Source organism: Triturus cristatus, chromosome 3_2 (genome assembly GCF_964204655.1).
Source record: "Triturus cristatus chromosome 3_2, aTriCri1.1, whole genome shotgun sequence".
NCBI classification, from domain to species: domain Eukaryota; kingdom Metazoa; phylum Chordata; class Amphibia; order Caudata; family Salamandridae; genus Triturus; species Triturus cristatus.
In genome coordinates this window covers 686,082,391-686,109,739 of record NC_140584.1, presented here as the reverse complement: position 1 = coordinate 686,109,739, position 27,349 = coordinate 686,082,391, and the positions used below count along the sequence as shown (strand labels likewise).

General features: G+C 47.4%; 1 protein-coding gene and 1 long non-coding RNA gene across 2 annotated transcripts in view; one reads left to right on the top strand and one right to left on the bottom strand.

Moving 5' to 3' along the window:
* LOC146857970 (uncharacterized) overlaps positions 1-6,510 on the bottom strand; it is a 162,803-nt gene extending 156,293 nt beyond the window's left edge. Inside the window, exons 1-2 of the long non-coding RNA XR_014979971.1 lie at positions 6,410-6,510; positions 1,156-1,225 (exon numbers count right to left, since the gene is read on the bottom strand). This is a non-coding gene — a long non-coding RNA (uncharacterized LOC146857970). The remainder of the gene's footprint in view (positions 1-1,155; positions 1,226-6,409) is intronic.
* Positions 6,511-6,909: 399 nt separating this feature from the next.
* TMEM41A (transmembrane protein 41A) overlaps positions 6,910-27,349 on the top strand; it is a 206,578-nt gene continuing 186,138 nt past the window's right edge. The window contains exon 1 of the mRNA XM_085648733.1: positions 6,910-7,209. Coding sequence (XP_085504859.1) covers positions 7,094-7,209 — 116 coding nt within the window. The 5' untranslated portion in view covers positions 6,910-7,093. The remainder of the gene's footprint in view (positions 7,210-27,349) is intronic.

Sequence of the window (27,349 nt, the reverse complement as noted above, 5' to 3'; positions counted from 1 at the left end):
GATTCAAGGGTATGGGGGCCCTTTCCTCCCTAGGGAATAGTGTAGGGGTTATTGTCGTCCTCCTCCTCTTCCCTTTCCTCATCTGACTGGCCATCACCATGTTCAGATGGGTGGTCCTTAGCATACTCAGCCAAGAGCTCCTGGAGCCCTAGTTTGGTTGGATGCAGGCCCACTGGTAATTTTTTAAGTTTGCATAGGGACCTCAATTCCTTGAAAGACAAGTGTAAGTAGGGTGTGAGGTCGAGCTCGTCCACCAGGTCCTGCATGGTATTATATGCACTAATAGCTGGGTTTGTTTGAGTCATTCTAACCTGACAGTTCTAATCCTCTACCCTGACTATAGTGACTTTTATTTTTCTAAAATTCTAATGGGACTTAGGCATGGCCCTGACAAGACTTTTAATATTTTGGAAAAAGGCCAATCAGAATTCTAAAGGCAATTTTAAGTGTTCTGTTGTGTGATCAGATGGTAACTAAGTAGTCCAACAAATGCAAGTTTGCATCCCACCGCTGATCCACCAATGTGAGAAAGTGGCTCTGTATATACTGTTCCCAAATAGGTACAGTGTGTACAGAGTCCACAGTCCCCAGAGGTTTGGCAGAGGTTAAAGTTAGATATAACCTTACTCTCTAAAGTGGTAGCTTGGTCGAGCAGTAAGGCAGTATCAGAGGACAGTGTAAAGCATTTGTTGTACACACTCACTCAGCAAATGGTCTCACACACTCAAGAACTGAACTCTAGGCCAATGGTTTATATAAAAAAATATATGGTTGTTTTATTTTAGAACCAACAATAGGTATCAAAATATACTTTCACAGAATGAGATGCTTTAGTTAAATAATTTGCAATAGGCAATTGACTTTTGCAGATAATAGTTACAGTTTGTTGCAATAGGCAACACAATTTCAAACACAATAATACATTGAGCTCAATGGGAATTTTAAGTTATGTGCAATTGATTACTTTCAGGATTACTTTTCTAACTCCAGGACTGGATCCTAGATTCAGTCCTGGGACAGTTCTTAGAAACAAGTGAGTAAATTCATTTTAGTTACTGTTGTGATTTTTAAGCAATATTTTGCTATTTTAAAAGTTGACAGAAACATTTTCTAATCAAATTACCAATGTTATCCTATGGAAGGAAATTCACTTACCAGGTAAGTGGGGTTAGGGTTACTTTTTCTAGGTCAGTGTTGGATCCTAGGTCCAGCACTAGGGTACCACCTGTAAGCAGATGAGAAATTGCGTTTAAGTTACACAGGCGATTTTTAAGGAATATGTATAAGTTTGTAAAATCGACAAGAAGAAATTTCACAGAAAAACAGTCAATGGTTTCCTATGGGAGAAAATTCAAGTTACTGGTAAAGTATGTTCTCGTTACTTTTGTAATCCAGTGCTGGACTCCTAGGCTCAGTACTGGGGAATCTATCTAAAACAGGTAAGTAATTACGTTTTCACAGTTGGTACGATTTTTAAAGAATATTCGTAGTTTGCAAAAAATCGACAAGAAATTTCACAGAAAAACTGTCAATGGTTTCCTATGGGAGAAAATTGAGTTAGTGGCAAGTACGGTCGTGAGTACTTTTCAGGGTCAGTGCTGGGCACCAAGATACAGCACTGTGATCTCACCTAATAGCAGGTGAGTATTTCCGTTACTCAGTTGATTCTAGGTGAATAATTTAACGTTTAGAAACTGCACACTTAGAAGAAATTCAAGAGGAACCAGTCAATGTTACCCTATGGAAGAAAAGTGAGTTATCGGCTTTTGGGTAAGTACTCGACTGGCAGAGTTAAGGTTCTGGGCATAGACTCAGGGGTGTCCCAGGGTCAGGTAAGTACAGTTGTTGCACCCTCAGCGGCACAGGGGCAGCCGGGTTCAGAGTGAGTTAGGCCCAATGTTGTCCTATGGGAGGCAGGGGGCCCTTGGTTGGTGGCTGCTGACTAGCAGGCCACGCGGCTGTGGGAGCTTGGCTCCTGGTCACTTGCTCAGGGCAAATAGGGAAGTAGATAGGAGTAGAAGTTGTACTGCCAGGGCCACTTGGGAGGCTAGGTGCAGGGTGCTTTTGAGCCTTCGGGCGCTCAATGGAGTGCTATGGAAAAGCTCAAGGACGAACAAAGGCTGCAAGCTCGGGGACGAAGATTCTTCAGGTGATACCACCACTTCGAGAGGTAAGTTGGGTAGTTGGAGGATAGGTAGGTACCCAGGAGTCGGGCACAGGGGGCCAAAGGGCGCCGGGTGCAGGGGTGCCTGTTGGTGTCGGGAAATCTTACCCTCTGTTGATTGCGGTTGGGGGGTCCCTGGTTCTGAGACGGGCGTCGTCAGGAGCGTCGAGGTGGGTCCTTGGGTGCCGGATTTGGGGTCACAGTCGCCGGGGGGACGTCCTCGGGGTCTTTGTCCACTCCGGCCCAGGCCAGGCTTGGCGGGTGCAGAGTGCGCGGGGTTCGTGGTTCCGAGCTGATGCCAGTGGTTAGATACTTGCTTTGAGCAGAGCCACTGCTCGTGGAAGTCCCAGGTGCTCAGAGTCACAAGGTAGCCAGGTCCTCCAGGGTTTGTGAGGTTGCTGGCAACAGGAGGTGTCGGGATTTAGCAGGAGCAGGTTCGAGGGTCGACAGGCCGGTAGGGCTGGGGCCAAAGCAGTTGGTGTCTTCCTCTTCTTAGCAGCTTCACGGCAGGTCTTCTTTATCTTCTTTGCTGGTTTAGAATCTGGAATCTGAGGAAGGAAGGTTCAGGGTGCCCATAAATACTAAATTTAGGGGCGTTACAGGTAGGTAAAGGGCAGGGACCACTGGGTCCCTGTCCTGGGGTGGATACACCCTGTATCCTGCCCCTCTCCTGTGGGAGGGAGGAAGTGGCCTAGTCCTGATTGGGTAGGGCTCCCCATCTTCAAGATGGCGAGGGCCCGGAGATGTGCTTCACCTCACCTCCCCCAACTGAGGGGAGGGGTTGGAAGGGCTGGCACATCTCCTGTCCTTACTCGGAGTTTCCGGCCAGTCTTTCCTCCAGAGTAGGGGTCAGAACAGGTGGGGGCCAGTTGCTGAGTACAACAAGTGGCGTGGAGAAGCTCACAAAGGCAGCATGCCTTTGAAGCTTCCCCCTGCCCATCCTGGGGGAGAAGACCTAGCAGCTCGCCAAGGATGTGCATTGTTGCAGGCCCAGGCGAGCCGGGGGCTCTCCATCCAGGGGTCCAGCAACATGTCTGCTGTGTGGCAGCCTAGGCAGCCTCTAAGACAAGACGTGGATTGTAGGTTAGGTTTCAGGGGGCATCTCTAAGATGCACTCTGTAGTGCTTTGTACATTAAATTCCACACTGGCATCAGTGCAGGTTTAATGGGCTGAGAAGTTTGATACCAAACTTCTCAGTCTTCAGTGTTGCCATTATGGTGCTGTCGAGTTCGTGTTTGACGAGCTCCCAGCACCATATACTCTTAAATGGCAGCACTGCACTTACAGTGCCCAGAAATGGACCTGGGTACTGTAGGGGCACAGGGCTCATGCTCCTGTGCCCACACCACTGGCATAGGGCACCTAGCTAGAGGGGTGGCTGATATATGCCAGGGCAGTGTAGGTTGTGGGCATGGCACACAGGGATGTGTGCCATGTCGACTCTTTGTTTTGTCTTGTACCCAGACACTCAGCCTGCAAGGGCAGTGTGTTTGTGTTAGGGTACAGGGCCTCTAAGGGTGGCACAATAGGTGCTGCAGCCCTTAGAGGCCTTCCCTGGTCACAAGGCCCTGGGTACCTAGGGTACCATTTACCAGGGGCTGACATGTGGCCAGGGTTTGCCAATTGGGTTTTAGGTTTTAGGGAAGGAACATAGGCCCTGGGCACCTGATTGGCAGGAGTCCAGGGCCACTCAGTCAAAGTACATTCAGCAATTCAGCAAAAAGTGGGGGCATACCATGCAAGAAAGATGGCACTTTCTCACAGCCATAGATATCGAAACTTTTATTTTTGATTTTCTCAGCAACTACTGAACGGATTTACACCAGTTCGGGCTGTAGCCTGTCTCACAATTTCCTATGGAAAGTAACATGGGGAAAACGCGTTTTGGGACCCCCCTTTTTTCTCAGCCCCCGCTTGACGAATCACCGCTTGACAAATCACCCCCAAACTTTTAGGATAGGAGCTGACCGGGATAGACTTTTTTGGGGGAGAATGTCGCGAAGATTCGTCACCCGACGCCAAAGTTATTTGCAAATCAAAAATTGCTTTTCCTATGGAAACTAGGTTCTAACTATAACTACCTACTGGCGACTGCCAGTAGGAGATATATATATATATATATAGCCACACGAAAGCTGCACCACAATTGAGGCACCACACATGTGCGTGTTTTTGACCTTTTAATTCGGCAAGTTGCAGGGAAATCAGGCTCTCCATCACAGCGTAAATAAACCAAACATGTTTCGGGCTTCCTTAGCCCTTGCTCACTGGTATCACTCGGGAGGCACAGCAAGAAAGTTTCCCGCCGCGCTTGCAGCATTTGAAGTATAGTCCCGCCCTATGGGCGTGCCTCGCAACGGCATGCTGGTCTCAGTAGTTTTGAGCTAATTGACATCCGTGGTGGACATCACTGTGTCTCCCAATGCAGACGAGCAGCTCCAGCGCGCTGTGATTTCATCGGCGTTCAATGGAATGGCGTGACCATGTTTGGCGAGACTACGAGCAGGGACCCAGCCTTGCCATGTACAGTTACCCACTTGAGGTTTTAAGAAACATTGGGAGACACAGTGATGTCCACCACGGATGTCAATTAGCTCAAAACTACTGAGACCAGCATGCCGTTGCGAGGCACGCACATAGGGCGGGACTATACTTCAAATGCTGCAAGCACGGCGGGAAACTTTCTTGCTGTGCCTCCCGAGTGATACCAGTGAGCAAGGGCTAAGGAAGCCCGAAACATGTTTGGTTTATTTACGCTGTGATGGAGAGCCTGATTTCCCTGCAATTTGCCGAATTAAAAGGTCAAAAACACGCACATGTGTGGTGCCTCAATTGTGGTGCAGCTTTCGTGTGGATATATAGTGGCCTTGCCCAGGTCGCGAGACACCCTGCTGCGGACGAGCAGCTCCAGCGCGCTGTGATTTCATCGGCGTTCAATGGAATGGCGTGACCATGTTTGGCGAGACTACGAGCAGGGACCCAGCCTTGCCATGTTCAGTTACCCACTTGAGGTTTTAAGAAACATTGGGAGACACAGTGATGTCCACCACGGATGTCAATTAGCTCAAAACTACTGAGACCAGCATGCCGTTGCGAGGCACGCCCATAGGGCGGGACTATACTTCAAATGCTGCAAGCGCAGCGGGAAACTTTCTTGCTGTGCCTCCCGAGTGATACCAGTGAGCAAGGACTAAGGAAGCCCGAAACATGTTTGGTTTATTTACGCTGTGATGGAGAGCCTGATTTCCCTGCAACTTGCCGAATTAAAAGGTCAAAAACACGCACATGTGTGGTGCCTCAATTGTGGTGCAGCTTTCGTGTGGATATATATATATATATATATAGATATATATATTCTCTCTCTCTCTCTCTCTCTCTCTCTCCAGTGAACTGCAATTGAATGTTTAGTTATAATCAAAGCAAGATGTACAGATTTACAAGTCTCTTTGGCATGTTTCGCCTATGGCGTTAAACCCAAAAGGCAGATTTGAACCCAGTAAGTGAGCTTTGTTCCTCCAGGAAGAAAGCTAGTCTCTTACTGTGGCCCAGTAGCTACTCATGGCCATACAAGACCATACCTTGTTTATAAACGTTGCATGAGGCCTGCACATCTTGGACGTATGCCAGGAATTACAGGAATCATTTTATGCACTCTAGCACGTGATAAACATGTGCGGTGCAAATAATCAAATTGCAAACATTTCAGGCGATTATTCATGAAAACCTCTCTCGCATATCGAAGTGCAGTCAACCACTCCCAACTATATTTGCCTCATATGATAAAAGCTTGTTACAGATTGTACAGATTTTTTATCACCAATTTAATGTATTATATATTTTCGTTAATTAATATTTTGTTCTGTGGAACAAAAATAAAATATTTTTTAATTACTATTGAATTATGAGTGATCATATACCCGCAAGCTCAATGGATCAACATTCAACCCTCTCTGATGCAGGTGCCCTGTGGCCCTAAGCTTTAGATGCCAACAGACCCGATTCAGGCGGCAGAATCCCGATTTCTTTTTTAACTTTCTCCTTTTTTCTTTCAAAATGTTGGCAAATATCTTAATAGGAAGTCTACTTCAGATCAATTATGTAAACCAGAACATATTTACTAACACGTTTTTGTATCGAATTTCATTGGGGGAGAAGGGTAGTTTTTTTTACAAGGAAAATCCATGGACTTGGCATCTCATGATGCCAACCCCCACGACTCCGGCCCCTTTCTGCCGCCAACTTACCCTTGGAATGTGCGGACAGCCAAAGTAAAAGGATTTCCATTTCCAGTACCTCCAAATAGATCTCGTTCCAGAGATATGAGCCGTGTCGAGGTGAGTTAACAGTGGCATTGACTTTGACGTGCGAACGCCAGCGTCCTTAAAGTTGGTGCTTCTGGTGGCCATATTGGAGTGGTAATTTGTTTTTACAATGGTTTCAAAAGTAAATTGCAGAACAAGCACTGTTTGCACTTTTTATTTATAAAAATGCGGCTTTCTCAGGTAACTTTCCTATGGAGGTATATAACAGAGAAAATATAAATGTGTAGTGACATAGGCTCGTTGTTATATGAAATTACCCCATGATACTTCGGAAATGTTTAGGAAGATGTAGTCTTTCTTGACGGTTACTAGAAATCCCGGTTAATTGCACCCAACGCGGCATATCTGAGATCGTAGTCCACGCCAAGAAAGCCTACAAGTTAGCTGTGTGTTCCCTTACACCCCACCCCCTTTCCACCTGCAGTCCTCTCTCTACCTCTTCAAAAGACGCATGCAGTTCTATTATTACCCGCGGCTCGCTCTGTAAATGTAGACAGTGTATGATGTGTGTATTTTCTGTCACTGAGCTTCTTAGTCCCTGAACTCGTTACTCCGGCTTAAGTCGATGAAGGTAGGGTCTGTCACCTGTGGACGAGCCACGGCAGTATGCGCTCCTTGTCTGGCTTTTTGGTGATCTTCGGCACCGCAACTTTCTACTTGTACTTGCTGTCTACGAGCCTTCGGCCAGGGAGGAGAGGCGTTCCCGCGGACACCGAGAGCAGGTGCGTGCTGGAGGCGTCAAAGGGCAGGGGGACGAGGGTTCAGTGCCACGTACTTTGAGAGTAAGGATCGGGATGGCAGGTCTGGTGAGCACTCTGGCGTAAATACTGGAACCCTTGTTACGCCGCAGAGGCTGAAGCTGCCTCTGCGCAATATCACACACAGACACTGGCAGATATTCACAACAGGAAGGGTATTTATCACACTCTCGCAATATCAAAGAGCAACTTTGTTCCTGTCCACATTTAGAGTGAGAAGAAAAGCCAGTCATTATTTTAGCACGCGGAAACAGGGCAGAGATCTCCAGTTTAGGGCAGTACCTGTACTTTCTCATGTGTAAATCGATCGTTCTTTGTAATCCACCCTAGGCAGTCACAGGATGTTGTGCTGCGACTTATTTCTTTACTTTGGGATCTACTTTTTGACTCTGAACTCCAGTTTTCTTAGTTGCCACTGATTCACGGCACAAACTCAGAAACCCAAGAGCCATTTAAAATGGGGATAGCTGTTTTACGTAGGTTGTGTGACTTTGGCTGGTTAAGACAAAGCTGCTAGATACCCTTGCACACGCGCCTCCTCCAAGTAGTGCTGGATCTCACAGCGGAGTATTTTTTGAAGGTGAATGGTCTCTGTTGAGAACTTATAACGGAACAGAAAACAATACCCTTGCAGTATGCTTACATTTTTGTATATTATCCCCATTATATCCCCTTTAAAGACCGCTAAATACTTACAAGCACATTTACTTTGTTGTGCTTACTATAAAAACATTCGCAACATTCTAGTGGCGTGTTCCAGCTGTTTTCCACATGCTTAATTTGTAAAGCATTGCATTAAGTTCCAGAGCCCTCGTCAGGAGCCACTGCAGCTTGCATCACCCATTCATCGCCCATGCCAGCATGGCCAGTGACAACTACTAACCATCACACTCCTACAAGTGTGACAATTAAGACTATTCCAGTCACCCGAAGCCATACGAATGGCTCGGGCGGCAGGTATTACTATTTTTAAAAATCTGTATTAAATTAACAAACATATTTTTGTGCTCATCTGTCACTTAGACAAGCAGCGCCATAATGTGGCAGACTTCCATAAGTACTGGTGCTGACAATTAGGCGCTAGTGTGCAGTACCGATAATCACCGGCTCAAATTAAGCACGGATTGTTGCCCTTGCTGACACTATTCATCTGTAGTGCCACAATTCTGACACAAACATTTTATTAGCAGTCTGTAAGTTAACGCAATACATTTAATGCAAGGTAAAAGCAAAAGCATGCCTTTTATGCAACGTTGGCACCACCCCCTACCTCTGCTCATCTTTAACAGGGCAGTCCGATTCTTTTCATTAGGTATGCCGCTGTCTAATATTACAAACTCTTCAGGATAGATCACAACGGCTACTAGACCTGTAGTAGTAATATATGACTAGTTGCAAGCAGGGCACCCACAGTGGTACTCGAAGACTGATACCATTGCAGAAGATCTGTTGACCTAGTTCTCAGTAATACCCCTGCATGTCTACTTGAACAGTACTGCATCTTTTCTACAGCACTGCTGCTCCTCTAGTGGGGCAAAGTAGTAACTCCTCAGCAGGGCTGTTGAACTTTTTTCAGATCGTACCCCTGCTTTTCAGCAAGGCTGCTTTTACCTCTTGGGAAAGTGCTGCTGCTGCCCAGCCGATCTGCTGCTTGTCTGCTGAAATAGCATGAAGACATATCCGCTTCTATTTGTATCGTGCTGGCTTTTTCTATAGGACTGTCACATCTTTAGGGGGATTGGAGGTGGTGCTTGGCTGCTCAGGTTATCTTCTTATGGGGTAGTCCTCAAAAGAACGTTCATACTGTATCGCATGGGTTTCTAACCTTTTGTGTAATACGAGCTGCATGTGTTAAATGAAAATCGTTACAAGCTATTATTAGTGTTGTAATAGTGACTGTATCAGATGAGATGACATTTGTGACCACCATGTCCAAGATTACTAACAGTGATCACCTGATTGCATCAGGAGGGTAGCCAGCAGTAATGTAAACAAGCATTGGCATAGCCAATGGGTCTCACCTTTGGGATCTTAAGTGTTTAGCCATGCAACAGTTGATGTTGTTGCACCAAGGACATTGTGCTGCATAAGTAAATACTTATAAGGTCCCAAAAGCTAGACCTATTGGCTATGCCAATGCTTGTTTTTTTATCCTGTTTGATGTTCGATATATGTATGTATGTCCTCAGGACCATCTCATAGAAAAGCATTGACACATTTTCAAATGTAAAATGATACACAAATCTATTTCTAGCTAGAAAAATTATAAATGACATAGGTCAAAATTAATTTTGTCTGGGACTCGTGCTCCACTGGATGAAGGAGAACTTTCTATGACTGAAATTGACACCGTCTGAAATCCTCTTGTTGGGAGCAACAGAACCAACACACCAACCTTTGAGCGGCCACTCAACCTAAGCCCAAATGCGCCACCGCCCACGTCACAGAAAATACAGAATATTGTCATCTTCTTCATTTTAGTCATCCTAAGTCAGTAAGGGCATCAGCTTGCAGCATTACCTCCCCAAGAGCATTCCAACATACCTCTGAGCTGACTGCTGGGTAAATCTCATTGGATCTTTGTTGATTGCATGATTAGACAACTGCAACGTTGTTTACAATGAACAGGCTCTCTAAAATGCTATTAGAGATGTTGCATATATTTCAAAACCAGGTAACCAGTAGATGTCAAAAATGTTGGTTTATTTAAGTCACCAGCTTGTAAAACAATAAACAACAATTTATACTACCAATCAAAAAACTAGAACAGAAGCTGCCTGCAATTAGGTTCTGAGAAGGGTTGACAACATTTATTGAGGAGAAGGTAGGGGAGGGTCTTTGCAAGAGATATTACTACACTGGAGTCAATAAGTTTAAAGGCATTCGTTCCGTTTACTGAGTACTATTTTGAACATTTCATAACAAACATCTTTTTACCTTCCAAACCCCTGTTTTTTTCTGAAGCTCTTTAGGGGTTCAAATATAGCAAGAGTGCTCGCCCAGAGTTTTGACTCACAAAGTACTACCAAATGTTGGCAAAAATCTTTCTGGAAGAACAATCACCAGGGTCCTTTGTCGTGGTTTTGCTGCAGTGACACCCTTCAAAGAAAGGAGTATGCTAGACATCTGTCATACTCTTGACCCACACAAATCTCCCTCTGATTTCCTTAAGGAATGAGTGAAAAATTCATTTTCAGCTCCCTTTGAAGCTAATCGGAATGCTCTGTGGGAGTGATCAACTATTACCCTAGTGATGTAACGAACAGAGGTTACTGCTCCACGACAGTGGCCAATATCCCAAATGTATGTATCAGGAGCTACTTTGAAACCCTCAGACTACAGCCATGGTCTTGCCGTATCTTTATGTTTCCTGTAAAAGTTAATGGTTGCTCTAAAAACCTCTTTTTGTTCTCAAAAAGCACACTGACACAGTATTCCCCGACACTGAAGGTAACCACTAAGTGTACATATGTGCTCCTGCAGTCCAAAGGAAGGAAGGTGAAAACGTAACAGCTAAGGATGGCAGGGTGAAAGGACGGATGCAAGGATGACCGGCTCAATGAATGCATGGAAAGGTGAAAGGATGGGTGAACCAATGGAAAAACCGAGGGGTGGAAGGGTGGATGAACGAATAGATGGATTAAGGGAGGGTGGAGCTAATCGATGAGGGAACGCATGGATGAGTGAAAGGATACATGGATGAACAGTCTGGAGGGTGTATGGATGGATGTGTACATGGATGAAAGGACTGATGAATGGAATGTTGCAAAGGAATAGGGATATGTGAAAGAAATTATAGGACAGATACAGGAAGGATGAATGAATGGTAAACTGGTAGATGGGTGAGAGGATGGATCGATAGAATGGCAAAATAGATGCATGAAGGGTGAAAGGATAAGCGGATGTAGGCTAAAAGCATGGACGGATAGATGGCAGAGTGAGTGGGAACTCTTCTAGGGTGAGTTAGGCTTGCTTAATATCAAATGGGTCAAAATGTGTGTTGGGGAGGGTTGGCTACTTCCTGGACAGAGTTCTTGGTCAGTCATAATTCACTTCGTAAAAGTTAGCATTGTTACCACCGACTATTTGTCTCCAGAGCAATATTAATTCACAGAATATACAGCATTTATAAATGTGTATGAATGGGCCCACTGTGAGAGGGCAGGGCACATTTCCACTAAAGGAACTACTGGAACCCAAGAGTGTTTTTAGAAGCAGATATGCACATTAAGGTTTATCACTGGAATGCAGTAGACTAGATTAAACAAAATACCACAGCAAGACCCCTAGAGAAAAAAAACACACACACCACCACTGCAAAAGCGTGTGTCAGGAACCACGTAGGTAAAGAGCGCACCGTTTAATGAGGAAGAAAACGAGAAAGCACTTAAGGAGACATTTGTGAATATGTCAACAATGCAAAATCAGCGTGTATTGTTGATTCACACTAAATCAAAGCTATTTAAGAGAGGAGGAAGCTATTGTGTCTTAGCGCTTCCCTGTCACTGCTGGCTGAAACCGCAGAAGTGCTATCAGAGGGCAGCGCAGATCCTCAGACGGCAAATTACCTCGGTCGCCATAGAAACAGGCAGGGAAGCCCGTGTAACGCAACACCGGCCTGCTTCGGCGCGTCTTTTTTCCAATCAATGTGACATTCACTAGCCTGCAATTCTCCCGATTCCCTGATAACGTGACCCAATACGATCAATAAAAAGTCATCGATTATATTCTTTGACATGACTTACTCGCCCAGTTGTGCGGGCACAGTGCGGTCGACTGGCAGTTCCTCACCACATGCACACCCAGTGCCCTATCTAAGGAAGCGGGCACGGCCAGTCTCAGGCCCACAAGCAGGGTCATTGCTGCTAGCGTCATGAAACTACCTCAGCGGTAAACACCGATAGCGGTAGCTACCAATTACTGCAGGAGGGATAAGCTATACCTTTTCGGTAATTACGTTAATCGTGTTTTCCACCTAAAATATTCCAAAGACGACCTATGTACCACAATCAACTCAACCTAAACATACAGCAGGAGTTTAACTTTCCCAGACAAGCGCAGTTCAACCACAGGCACCGCACTTGAACTGACAAGCAAACACAGGCTGCATGGAAAGGCTGAATCCCATACTGACATCTGCTGTTAATCCTTATGAAAAAGTGAATACACCCAAGGAAATTACTTGCATGGGTACACGAACGGACTAAACAGTGGAAGCCACCTGTCAAAACATAATAGCAAACAAACCCACGTGCCTCGCGCAAGTAGGGGGGGTGGGAGGGGGAGTGCTGCCGAGAGCAGGCAGCGTTTCCCTTCTGGGAGCGAGCGGCTCCAGGCGAGAAAATTGATAACACATGGCAAAAAAGCTCGCTCCCGCAAGGGAATCGCCAGACATGCACGCGTTGCCATTGGAAGCAATGCAACGGTGCACGTTTTTGCCCGCAAAGCTGTGCCGATGACTAAAGGTCTTTTTCCTAAGCCGCGCATGCGCGCTGAGTAGGTGAAACCTAAAAAGGCTTTGACAATTTGAAATGCCCATAGGTAGGTAATAGATGTCAGCCACAGCTGCAGTGCCCCTGGCACAAAAGTATTCGCAAATGAGTAATAAGCAGGGCCACTGGAACTATGCGGCAGGGGAGGGCCAAATGATGCATCAGGTTTGAGTAAATTATGCAGCATAAATAGGCAAATTATGCAGCATAATGCGGCACATTTTGTTATAGTGTTACTTTATTATTTTGTCATTTTTAAACTTGGTAACATTACTTGGGCATTAGTTTAGCTCCTACATATAGCAATAAGCAACAACAAGGTGACTGGTCAACCTTTACAAAGGGTCTTCCAGTGTGCTGCAACTCGTGTTGCTGCATTTTTAGTAACTTTTGAACTAATTGTTCTAGAAACAAATTTTTCTTTTGTTATAATCAGCAGATTGTGCACCAGATGGTGGATTATGTGGAAAATGTGACAAATCTATAATTATGTGAAAATTTCCACAGTCACAAAATTGCATAATTCCAACATCCCTGGTAATCAGTGGCGGCTCCTCCGCTAAGGCGGTGTGTCGTCGCCTCACTGCTTTTGAGCGGTGTTACTAAATTAAAATAATATCCGGTGTTACTAAATTAAAATAATATCGCAGTTATCATTTAATTTGTTCCTGCTGCTTAGCTGCCGGGGCTACTCTGCTCTCAGATCAGGAAAGGGGAGGAGTGGTTTGGTCACTCCAAATGCTTATGAATGTTCGGCCGGCCCTTTTGGACTGGCCAAACAGTCATGCGCACTTTGCATGTTTTCCACGCAGGCTGCATTGCAGCCAGGGTGGAGAACATGCCCAGGTTCCCTGTCCCAATCTGAGCGCCGAACCACAGTGCTCAGACCAATCACAACGCTGCATTGCGACGTTGTGATCAGTCAGGGAAGCATGGATGCTTCCTTTTCCGGCCGAGTCTGAAAGGTGTTTTATTTTTTATTTTTAACATTTAAACCCCCCCCACACCCCCTTCGATGCTTGTAAGTCTCTGCACATGATTTATCACTCAAATATCACCTTCAAATATATTTTGGAAATGTAACAATTTTTCTCCAAACCAGCATACGAGTTCCTAAAATACAAACATTTTCATCTTGGAATAAACAATTTTGTCATACATATGTTAATTTAACCACACAAATTGTTCCAATTTAGAAGGCTGGTATGCACACGAGTGCTACTGACTGGTAGCGGTAGACCTACCAGTAGCTTATGAGCTACTCGTTGGAGAAGACTGCTCTATCGGCACAAGATTGGCGCAGGTCATTATGTATTTTGGATGATTTCATGCACTGTTTTTTTCTGTTCTGTACCTCTATGCTTATGGACGATTGCTTGGCCCTCCAACAATATTCTTCCTTCCACGATTAGGTGTGTCTTGCTTCTGGAAAGGAGTAAGCCACATAGGCTCACAGAATTCGAATGGGTTCTTGAAATGCGCTCCAGTTTATTTTCTGCTGAGAGCCATGTTTTCACTGACCTGCTAATGGCGTTATTCTGAAATAATCTTAGCTGACAGGTCTCATGGTAGTTACTCGAGAAGCTGCTGCCTCCAGTGTGACGGGAAGCATTCAGGCATGTACGCTTCCCAAAATTCGTAGTACGCGTTCGCTATTTATTTAATGAATTTTAGCAGTGATTATGGTGTATCCTTTTTAATCAATGTTGTCGGAGTGTCTAACATTGTATTTTGCTGAGTGTAGCAGCGAAAGTATACTTGGGAGTCTAAAAATAAAATGAACAGCATGTGATGTTTTTTCCTCTGGGTGTGCAATCCTTAAAAAAAAATGTCGAATTGAATTTTTGGGTGCTAAGTTTAGCACAGGCAAGTGTGTATGAAACCAGATAGTCAGTAACCAATGACTGAGGATTCCAAAGCCGCAAAATAAGGTTCCTTTGAACCAACATGTATTAGTTGTTGACAGTCTTTTACATCCATTGCTTATTTTGATTTATAGGATTAGGAAGATGGTGTCATTATGTCTGCTAATTAAATGTGAGTAGCCGACAACTGTAGCAAATTGTATCTCTCGTTGTTTGAATAGTGAGATACTCCTTGTACTGTCATGTGATAGATAGATTGTAAGTGTTTCAATTTTAGGAACGTGTGTTTTTAGGGGCATGTATACATTTTACAGCGGTTAACAAGGAGTGTGTATTGACTGCATTTAGTTAGAGTACTGGGAGCTTCCATAGAAAGATATTTTTTTTTCTATTTTAGCTCATGTGCGCCACTGTTTCTATGAAAATCTGTTTTTATTGCTTCAAGATGTTTTGATGCTTTGTGAAGATCAGCCAAGTGGGGAACAGTATAGGTGCGCCAAGTATGCTTTACCATCGATACTAATTCTGGTACTTTTTTGTTTTGTTAATTCACTAAAACTGCTCACAAAAATCTCACTCAATTCGGAAGTTGAGTTGCACTTGTCTCGAGGCAGTACGTTTTCGCACATTTGATAACATTGATTCTTCTGATCAGTTTTAAACATATTACGATAAATTACGTTATACATCTCAAAAAAAGAATATTTAGTTGATTGCTGTTGTAACCGAAAACCATAAGATGGCACCAGTGATCTAAAAAGGAAAGAAGGATATTTCAGTGCTTCGGAGTCAGCACCCCAATTATATAAACTTGACCAAAATAACTACACGTCTTCACCCACAAATTTAAAGGTCAATCCACCAGGCTCAGCCAACCTGTTTATTTACCGTAAGGCCCAAGGCTCACATCAACAAACTGTCAAAATTTGCATCTATGAAAGACGAGAGTGCCATTCTGTATCCACCTCCGGAGGAAGTCAGAGAGGTGCTCCCAGCACTACAACCTTCTAGGATTCCTCAGTCTGACAATCTGTACAAAGTTAACCTACTAACACAAGCTGACACTTCAACTGACCGGCTCTCCTTGCAGAATTGCTTGCAAAACTCCATTCCTTACAAAACTCCACTCGCTACAGTTCTGATTAGTTTCATGAATGTCAACATAACTAGAATCCCATCGGATCGCTCAATTCAAACAACAAACACCCGACAAGCTTCTTCAGCAGAGCATCTCAATCTGCAGTCTCCTTAAGCCTGAATCTCGCCCAAAGACTTGGATGAAACCTTGCACAGCACACAATAGGATGTCTCCGACATCTTCCCGTTATCCCAATTACAACTTTTGCAGCCCAAAGGGGGCTCTCCGTTTTCACTGTGGGATCTTTCCAAAAGCCCTTTGATGCCTGCAAACATCAAACGTGAGCATGGAACCGAGCTCCCGCATTCCTTTACAACAGCCTTTGTTATTCCCTGCCCCTTGCATGAATCAGCCTTCATTGAAGACCTCTATATCGGGCCGTCATCCCCAACCTGCAGTTTAAACTCGCCTGTCAATTAAAAGGACCTGGCAATAACTCATTAACGCTCTCAACATGACCGCCAAGGCGCTGCAACACCAATCTAACAAGTTTAATATTCTAATTTTCCTGCTAGTGGCACTAGCTCCGTACACTTCATCTATTGACTCTTGCTTCGAACACCTCAATGCCACTGTCAGCAGCCTGGTATCAACTGCTCATAATACTACTGACCCGAAACCATCAACTCTTATTACGCCTAGTCCACAAGATTGTGTCTGTGCAACCTTTGTAGAAAAGTTTTTCGCCTTACTTTTGATAGTCGTCAACTTACTGCAGAAAGTCAAATTAATTGGAAAAGTTCAGCCTTCCAAACACAACAGTCCAACTGTGCCATCTTTAACCGTTAGGTTAAGTCAAGACACACAGACTCCAAAGACGGCAGTAGAGGCAACACTGGTGCTCTCTTCAACAACATTGGACCCATGCATAGTAAATAGTACATATTGTGGAAGTTCATCCGGTTCCACTGCTCCTCGAATCATCAGAGGATAACAATATACAAATACCTAATGCGGACACAGAAACATTATCGCCACCTAATATCGCACATAATCCACTAACCATTGAGGATAATGAAATTTTTAGTGCCCCCAGTACATCTCCCCTCCAATTACCAAAGTGCCTCAGGAAATTAAACAAGTTACAGGAAAAAAGTCTGAGAGCAGCCGACCAGGCATGTAAGATTAAAAACTTTTTCCATCCCATAGCAAACAAGGTCCACATGGAATCCACTCCACCAGCAAATTCGTTCAGCAGCAAAAACAAAAAGGTCAATCAATTTTTTGGCACCTTATTAAGGCCTCAGGAAGGCACCAGAGCATTTGGGGACCCCCCCCCCCCCCCGTTGAGCGAATACAGAAATTAACACACCAGCTACTGCCGTTCCGCATATGTTCCTGGTCTGAGAACTTCGTCCCAGTCGTGCTCCTCCATTAAATGAGGCAGTCGCAGAGTCCTCCTTTTCTATCGCCCCTTTATAACCTTTAAAGGAGAATGACCATTCTTTAACTGCCAGTTGTCACTCGAGAGGCCTTGCCCCCCCGCCCCCCCCCCCCCCCAAAGAACGCCGGTTTTCTGTACCAGCGCCTTATAGCAACCCGGACCCTGCTGTAACCCAAAACCGCTTGTACCATGAATCCAGAGCACTAACCACAATCTTGCACCTGGAATAAATTTTCGTGGGCTATTATGACAGACTGAACCAGGACAATATCATCAAACTTTTGGCCTCTCATCCAAATTTCCATCACTTAAACTCCAGCTACATCAGAAGTATACCATTTATCCTTTCAATCATATTTTCTCAGAAGAAAGCAACTGCTGTGACATGGACAATTCACTCAGCAGTTAGCACAATATGCGACAATCGCAATCTCTTCTAAGAATGGGGAATTATGATAACATTACCACCAAAGCCCTGTTATTCCCCCAAATTTATTCAGCAAGACCATGAAGACGCCACAGCAAGCTCCCTCTGTTCCATGACCAAATTAAAAGCCCCTGCAGGCAACATATACCATCAAGAACCTTATCCATGCTCAAAAACACAATAGGCCCCCTGTATGTTAATACCGTCAGCAATAGGCAAGTACTAACTATCTCCACCCATGATCAAACAGGAAAACTGTGCAAGCTTACCACACCTTCATCGGATTCTAAGCATGAGGATTTGGGTTGGTTGGCCGTCACTCTGGCTAGTCCCTCATCGTCAGACTGACTCTCTCCTAAAAAGAACTCTACCCCATTCAAAAGCTTGGAGGATGAGCCTAGTCATACGAGTCATGAGTCTACTTCCTGGAAAGTGGCTGGCCGAACAGACCCGGATGTAAAGTCCTTATTAACATCACACAATATCGTATGCATTCAGGATTCATGGCCAGAAGTGGAAACACCATTAGAAGGGTACCTCAAATTTTACAAGCCTACCTTGAGAGAATCTGCCAAGGGCCACGCAACAGCCGGCCTATCAATTCTTTCTATCCTCACGTGGGAACTTTAAGGCCTCAGCCCATGGCACTGGTCATCCTCCATTTTTACGAGTTGACCTAAAAAAACTGAAATCGGAATGCCACTATGGGTAGATTAACCCTGCTAAATGTGTACATACACCCAGCAGCCCCTAGGAATGAGCAACAAGTCAAGGAACTAGAGCTCCTGATAGCAGATAGCAGGGCCACTCGTCCCAAAGAACATCTCATCTTGACTGTAGACTTTAATCTAAGTTTGCTTGAAAACCCGTTTCGAAATTTCTCAGGGGAAATGGCGGACTACAGCTTGCTTATCTCAGCAGAGACCATAATCTGACGTCACAGGACAGTGGCTGACTGCCGCTTTAGAGTGAATGTCACTTCGTGCCCTGAATGAATGCTACCCCGATGATCAACCATCCTGTTACACACACTTTTCCACGAAAATATCTGCGGTAGACTATACGTTCTGTTCAATTCCACTGATCAAGGCGGTAAAGACCTTCTCCATTATCCCACACATCGAAAGCAACCATATGCCCCAGAGCATGCCCATAGTCCATTGGAATAAGGCGTACAACATTGTAATGGCCTACAGCTCTAGCATTATGCATCAAACCTGGATATGACTCAGATGGTCCTTGAGCGTCGCAGTTAAATACTTTTTGAAACTATTTGTTTATTGTTTTATAAACATGAATAAAACATTACAAGCCATGTTTAGATTACAGCTTTACGTGTTACAATACATACCAAGGCATGTCATGTCTTTATAGACCAGAGTTTAAAGGATGTTACAGTGTATGTAACAAATCCACTGCAAAGGAATTGTCATGTAATATAAAGACAGTATTTCGGTGTGTACATTCATAAAAGCATCAAAATAATACATCAAGGCAGTATTAAAATATCTAACGGGTTACCCTGGCAGTGCACAAAGCATGTGCTTGTGTAAGATTGCGTATAGACGTGCTGCGGGCGAATGAAACTTTTCCGACTTACAAGAGGCTTTGGTATTTAGAGGAGAGGGTTTTAGCGCTTGGCTTAGAAGCTCAGATTGTTATGAATCTAACGCGCCTTGAGGGGTGTCTGACAGTGTCATATTCTTCCTCCTGGCCCATGCCATGAAGGGCTCCCAAATATCATTTGGTCGAGACGCTAGTGGCATTGGGTCCCAGAAGGCAGCTAGCTGTTCTTTACAGTATATGATATCGTGTATCCAGGTGTCTATTTGAGGGACTGTTTTAGCACCCCAGTGTATTGCTATTCTGCGTTGGGCGAACCATAACATCATGGCTGTGAGGCGACCCATCCCAGGGGGGACCTCCCTGACATGCCCCAATAAAGCAACCAGCAGTGTGCACTGCAGTTTGAAGGCTGAAAGTTCATGTATGATCTCATATACTTTGTCCCAGTATTGGGATATGGGGGGGACAGGACCATGCTAGAGGCAGAAATGTTGTTTGTTCTGGTTTACATTTCCAACAGTCCGCATTCGGACATAATTCCATTTTGTGCAACTGTAAGGGTGTACGGTATACCCTGTGTAAAGATTTAAAATAAAATGGTCTCAGTTTATAGTTTGGTGATAGGTGTCTGAGCTGGGCGCGGCAATAGTACCACTGGTCGTCCGTGAGGGGCGCGCCTTGGTCTGCTCGCCACTGTTCTAGTGCACGAGCTATGGTGAGAGTTGCAGTTGTTTGCGTTGAATTATAAAGCATTGTGACAAGTTTACGAGGTGAGGAGGTGCTTAATACATTTCTAATGGTGTCAGTGTGTCTGGGGCCTGTGGAAACGAGCTATGTAGCTTCTTACATATAGCTCTGGGTTGGTAATATAGGAGCATTTCTAGAATGGGCGTTGGAGCCTCTCTAAAAGTGAGCCATTTGGGTATAAATTGGCTAGGGGGTTTAGGCCCATTTTGTGGGCGCCTTTTTTAGCACCTCTATCTTGTAGAGATGGGATAAGTGAGTGGTATGCAAGAGGGATGGAGGGCGCATAGAACAACGGGGTCCTAGTAGGCTTCCTTACACCCTCCCAAGCCCATCACAATGTCTCTACAGTATTCACCTCCCCGTTTGCTATGTGATATGGTTGGTATAGACCTACCTAGTTGGGTGGGCTCCACTACATCCTTCTCAACTGCCACATGAGGCTGGAATGGGATCGGGTGCACCCAATAGTGGAGATACTGAGCTTGTGCGCATAGTTTGAAGTCTGGGGCACCTAGCCCGTGCCGCGAGAGCCGCTGTGTCAGTAGTTACCAATTAGCTCGCAGTTGTTTCCCAGCCCATACCAGGGCAGTCATCATTGAACAGAGGGTTTTGAATAATATTTGTGTGAGGGGGAATTGGTACGTTGGCGAATAAATATAAGAGCTTGTCCAGGATTAAGATTTTGGATATGGCTATTCTGCCCGCCAGAGACAGTGGTAATGCGGACCAGATTGCTGTCTTACGCACCAGCCACTCCAGCAGGTGGCCATAGTTCATACGCCGAGATAGTTCGCTGATCCATCTGACCAGGTCAATGGAAATTCCAGCTCCGTCCTAAGTGGAGCAATGGTCAAAGGAAAAGCGTTGATTTGGGCCAATTTACATTTACTCCAGACATGCCACCAAGCTGAAGAACCTCCCTCAAAACTGGGTTTTGATTTTCATCTGGCTTACTGATGTATAACGTGATGTCGTCAGCGTACACCGATATTATTAAGCCCCTGTCCGTGAACCACAATCCCCTTGTCGTGTGGTGTTGGCGTATTCTGCCTGCCAGTGGCTCCATGGCCAGCGCAAACAGCAGCGGCGAGAGAGGGCATCCCTGCCTGGTACCTCGTGTTATTGGGAAGGGGTCTTACAGTAGCCCATTAGCTTTTAGTCTCGCCGTGGGCTCTGTATAGAGCAGACGGATCAGTTTGATGAAGTTAGGACTGAAACCCATCATGAACAATATGGTAAACAGGTATGGCCACTCCAATGAATCAAACGCTTTCGTAACGTCAAAGGCTGCAAGGGCCGGTAATTGAGGATCAATTTGATGTAAGACAGAGAAAAAGGTGTGCACATTGTGGATCTACTGGGTATAAATCCAGACTGGTCCGGTCTAGCAATGAGCGGCAGGAGCAGCTGCAATCAGCTGGCAATAAACTTAGCTAGAATTTTGGCATCAACATTAATTAGCGAGAGAGGGCGGTATGAGTCGCATTAGTGGGCTGGCTTGTCTGGCTTCAGGAGAGAGATGATCACCGCTTCTTTCATTGTGGGCGGTAGGGAACAACAATCTAGAGATTCCTGATAAACTGCTAGGAGGTGGGGTGCAAGTTCGACCACGTAGGTCTTATAAAATGATGTCGTCAGTACAGTTAGTCCTTGGGCCTTTTCACCAGGCATACCACGTCTGACCTGTATAATGTCTTCTGTGAAAAAGGTTCATACAGATAAGCCCGATGGGCCTCGCTTAGCCATACCAACTCAATGGAATCCAAATATGTTTGTAGCCCAGGGTGGGGGCCGTCCTGTGAGGCTGTCATCGAATAGTGTGCGTGGCAAGTGTCTAATGTCAGTGGTCCAGGTCGCAACATTGCCCGAGACTAGCCAGTAGTCCAATCTGGACCAGGCGTTGTGGTGCAATGTGATACATGTGCCCTCTCTAAGATCCAGATGCTAACGGCGCCATATGTCAATCAATCCGTTTTCCTGTATAACTGAGAGCATTTGCTGGATGGCTCTGGGATGCGTTTTGTGGGCAGATCCCACTCTGTCCAGTGTGTCTTGCAGGGTTGTATTGGCTCCCTTAAGTGAATAGCATGAACACATTTATGAGGACTATTGGCGAGATATATGTACTGGTAGCGCTTATCAGCTTGGAGAGACGCCAGTGTGCGGATTTCACAGTGTCTTTAGTCATTGTCTGCTCGGATCCGGCTTGCTAAGAAGAGTGGGGGGACTGTTTTTAGGCGCATATGTATTTGGTGAATTTTAACGGTGCCATGGCGTCTGTGAAGAAATTAGGCTGCCCGTCATGCATGATTTTGAACTTTGCCGGGTATAGCATGGTGTATTGAATCGAGGCCCGCTGTAGGATGCGCTTGGTCGACAGGAACTCTATGTAGGCAGCCCGCACCAGCGGCTTGCAGTCCAGTAAAAAGGAGAAGGTATCACCCTGGTGGTTAATGGGGCCCTGGTCCCTGGCCGCCCTCAGCACTGTATCCCTGTCCCGGTAATTCAATAGTCGTGCTATTATAGGCCGCGGTGCAGCTGTCACAGGTGGTCTAGACCACAATGAGCGCTGCACGCGCTCAACGATCAGCACGGGAGACCGCACCAAACCAAACAAGTCCCATAGCAATGTTTTAACATAGGGTTCCATTTTTGGTATAGCAGTGGTCTCAGGCAAGCTGGTAATTCTTAGATTATTGCGCCGGAAGCGCGCCTCTAATTCTTCATTTTTGCTCTTTATTACTGCATGGACTTTTTCCATTTGTAGCATGTGCTCTTTCGACTCAACTTGAAAGTCATGTGCATATGAGAATCTGTTTTCCATTGTATCCAGGCGAGCTTCGTGAGAGTCAACCTGCTTTTTGACCCTGTCTAGCCTGGAGGTAAGTACATCAATTTCATTGTCTATAGTTTTTTTTTTTTTTTTAAACAATTTTTATTATTTTCTTTTAACACAGTACAGTACAGCAATTGTCGATCATTTTAGTCGTTGTCCAGCATATAACAAAATCTGAAGCGGCTCAGCCCCCCACCTCCCAGCAATCCCCCCACACAGGCGCCCATCCCCAGCAGTCACACCCCGAATGTGTACCATAGAGGCCTGCACCTCAGTCCGCATCAAGGGTTTCATCATCAAGCGTTGGTGGTGGCTCGCATATATCTCCCCGATATGTGTTCCATGCCCCCCATATTTTAGACCATTTTTGGGGACACCCCCTCCCTATGTACACTGAGCGCTCGGCTATCATAGCCCTATCCATGTCACGCCCCCATACAGACAGCAGCGGCACCTCTCCCACCCCCCACTTCTGCGCTATGTTCCGCTTAGCTAGCACGATTCCCACTGTGGCCCAACACTGAGCCTGCCGGCCAAGGTCGTTAGGCTCCCATACATTTAGCAGGCAGCGCCTGGGCTCTGGTGCAAGCGACACACCCCCTGCCTGGGACAGCGTACGCATCACTCGCCTCCAGTATTCTTGGATTTTAGGACACTCCCAGATGGTGTGGTAGAAGGTGCCTTCCTCCCCGCAGCCGCGCAGGCAGAATGGGTGGGGTGCTCTTCCTATTTTGTGGAGTGTGTACCTGGTGTAGTAGGACCTGTGCAGAATCCGGAGCTGTACCAACCGAAGCCTGGAAGGTATCCCTGCCTCCCGGGGGGACGCCAACGCCTCCCTCCAGTCTGGATCATCAAATTCCCCGACATCACTGGACCACCTCTCCCGCAGGGTGCCCATAGGGTCCGGGAGATTATTTATCAGCTTCCGGTACGTGAATGATGTTGCCCGCTGGGGCATATAATCTGTGAGCAGCCTATCCTCCAGTGGCGACGCTTCCGGAACTGAGGCTCCAGGCCCCAAAGCGGCGAGCAGCGCGTGTTTAATTTATGTGTATCGGAACCATTCCGAAGGCGCCAGCTCGTATTGTTGCTGTAGGTGCGCAAAGGTGATCACTGCACCCTTGTGCCACATGTCGCCCACTGTGGAGATCCCAATGTCATCCCATTTATCGAAGCCCCTGCTATGCCTAAGTCTCCCGAGCCGTTTCGCATCCCACAAGGGCGTGAGCTGGGTCAAAACTCCTCTCCATCCCAACCGGGCCTGGGCCGCGTGCCACACGGCCACTGTTTGCCGCAGGGGGCCAATGAGTTCTGGGCCGAGCCTCCCATCGTACAGGGGCGACAACATACCTCTCGTGCCCAATATGGCTCTATCCGCTTTAAACGCCGGATCCGAGTGCGGGGCATGGAGCCAATAATTGATGACCTTGAGTTGCGTCGCCCAGTAGTAAAGTTGGATGTCGGGCAGCGCTATCCCCCCGTCGTACCAGCCGCGGGTAAGTTTGGACTGTGCAATACGCGCCGGTCGGTTGTGCCACAGAAGACTAGACACCTGTGCTGCAATTGAGCGGAAGTACGCCGGGGGCACTGGATATGGCGTGTTTTCGAGCACGTATATGAAGCGAGGCAGGGACATCATCTTAAAGAGCGCCGCCCTCCCCAGTAGGGTCAGCGGCAGCGCCCCCCAGTGACGGACGTCCCGACGAAGACGGTCCAACGGGGGCTGAAGATTCTTCTGGTAGAATACTACCGGGTCCGCAGTGATGTGGATACCCAAATACTTGAACGACCCTTCCGCCACCCTGAGGGGGCAATCCGCCGGTAATTGCAGTGGAGGGCCACACAGCACGTACATGACGGATTTGGACCAATTTATCGTGTACCCCGACGCCTTGCCAAAGACCCTGCATATATTGAGCAGCGGGAGGATGGAGCGCCGCGGGGAGGCCAAATACAATAGGACGTCATCTGCGTAGAGAGAAACCCTGTCCTCCCAGCCATCTGACCACCGGAGTCCCCTTATCGAGGGTTCCCAGCGTATCCACGCCGCCAGAGGCTCCAACACAAGGGCAAACAATAAGGGCGACAGGGGGCAACCTTGGCCCGTGCCCCGCGACAGGGGGAAGTCGCCGGACATATGCCCGTTGGCCGCAACATGAGCCAACGGTTTAGTGTACAGGAGACGAATCCAAGCGCAGAATTTGGGCCCGAATCCCAGATGGTGAAGGACCGCGAACAGGAAGGGCCATTCGACCATGTCGAACGCCATTTGCGCGTCCAACGACAGAAGCACCGCCGGCTCACCCACCCGACCCGTCCGGGCCAACACACCATGCAGACGCCGCAGGTTATGGGACGTACTTCTGCCGGGCATAAAGCCAGACTGGTCCGGATGTATAATGTCGGCGAGGTGCGGCGTCAGCCTAGCCACCAGCAGCTTGGCCAGAATCTTGGCCTCTGCGTTAAGGAGCGAGATGGGGCGGTAGGAGGTGCACTCCTCCGCCGGCTTGCCAGGCTTTGGGATGACCACAATAGTTGCCGTGCGCTGATCTGGCGGGAGTTCGCCACGTCGCAGACTATCGGAAAACATAGTGAGCAGGTGAGGAGCTAGCGTCCCTATCAACCTCTTGTACAGCTCAACCGGGATGCTGTTGGGACCCAACGCCTTACCCGACTGAAGCGCTCCCACCGCAGCCTCTATTTCGTCCACCGTCAGATCGGCCTCTAGGGCCGTCATCGCGGCAGGGGCTAACCTGGGCATATCCAGATCTCGAACATACGACATCGCCTCCTCCTCTGACATGGAAGAAGCGGAGGAGTAGACCGCAGCGAAGTGGCCCGCCAGGGTGTTCACTATATCACGCGGGTCAGTTGCCATCCGACCCTCCCCCGAAACGAGCTGCGCAATCCACCTGGAACCACCCTCCCTTCTATCTAACCATGCCAACAGCTTCCCTGTCTTGTCCCCGACATCGTAGATTCTGTGTCGTGTGGCCTCGAACCGTCGCCTGGTGCAGTCCGCCAGGTGCTCCTTATATTTCACCTGCGCCACCTGTAATCCCCGGGAGGTCGCAGGCGATGGGTGTGCGGCCTGGCGTGCCTCTGCCGCGGCAAGATCTGCTTCTAGCGACTGTAGCTCAAGATGCCGCGCGCGCCGGTGCGCCGCAATGGAGGCGACCGCGTGTCCTCTCAGGACCGTTTTGTACGCCTCCCAGAGGATAGCCGGAGAGTCTACCGACGAGGTGTTTTCTTGGAAATAGAGACTAGTAGCCTTCCCGAGTGTTTTGCAGATGTCGGGAACCTGGAGATAACACGGGTGCAAGGGGGGGACACGGCGCCTAGTCAGGTGGTAGCGCGTGTATTGTAGAAGTATCGGTGAGTGATCCGATATGCCCCTGATTTCCACGCTGTCTACATACTGGAGGCTGCCCTGCGAACCCAGGAAGTAGTCTATTCTGGTCAAACTTTTATGCATCCCCGAGTAGTATGTGTAGTGGCGTTTGTGTTGGGTGGTGAAGCCTCCATATATCTATCAGTCCGAGTGCCTCGAAGAAACTCCCGAGGCGAGACCCTCCTCCTCCATCAGCCCGCTCCGGGTGGCGGTCAAGCAGGCCGTCCACCACCGCGTTAAAGTCGCCGCCCACTATGAGCTCTCCCTCCGGTAGATCAAGCAAGAAGCTGCTCAGCGCGGGAAGGGTCGCAGCATGCAGGGCAGGAGGAATGTAAACCGAAACAATATTCAGGGGGCGCCCCTCCCATTGGGCATGCAGCGCCGCAAACCTCCCCGATCCGTCGGCCCGAGTGCCTTGTATGATTAATGGGGATTGTTTCCTTACCATTATACCCACCCCGCGGGAACCGGAAGAGAAGTCAGAGTGTATCACCATCTTGTACCCCCATCTATCCATCGCTTTACTAGCAGTGCCCATTAGGGGGGTCTCCTGCAACAGGACCACCGCAGGGGAGCATCTCTTGAGACTCTGGAGGACCAAACCCCTCTTAATCTTATCGCCTAAGCCACGCACGTTCCACGTAAGGAGGGAGAGAGGCTGTGCCGGAGTGAGGGGGACCCCAGTGGACCGCCCTAGCGTTGTCAGTCATTCCCGCGGCAGGAGCAGCGCAGGGCTGATGCTATGAACGGAGCGGCACAGGCCGTGCCTGCATTGCATGGTGCGTGTACTGTGTGTTGAAACATAAGCGACATTATAAACAAGAACTGTAGAACAAAACTTTCGAACATTCCCTTACCCCCCCACCCCCTCCCTGCCTCCCTGCCATACGGACTCCAAACTGCCCGCCACCCCAACTCAGCAGAGTGCTCAGATCCCAAGTCCCAAAACAGTACTTGCGTGTAGTGGAGCGGGCGGTCCGAGGAAGACCAAATACTCTCCTTTGGACGAAGTTCAACTGTCCACCCCTTGAAATATCGTTGAGCAGGCGCCGTCTAGTCCCACAAGGCCTCCAGTTCGAGGCACCTCCGAAGGCAGTAACGAGCATTCAGCACGGAGTCTCGCTGCCTACTAGGGTCGGTCCGATGTCTCCCCTCCCGGATCCAGGTCGCCGGCGTCCGCCGTCCCCTCTGTGCGCCGCCTCCGCCTGTCCGATCTCCCAGGGCCGCCCGCCGGCCTCCAGCCCTCGAGCCAGTCGTG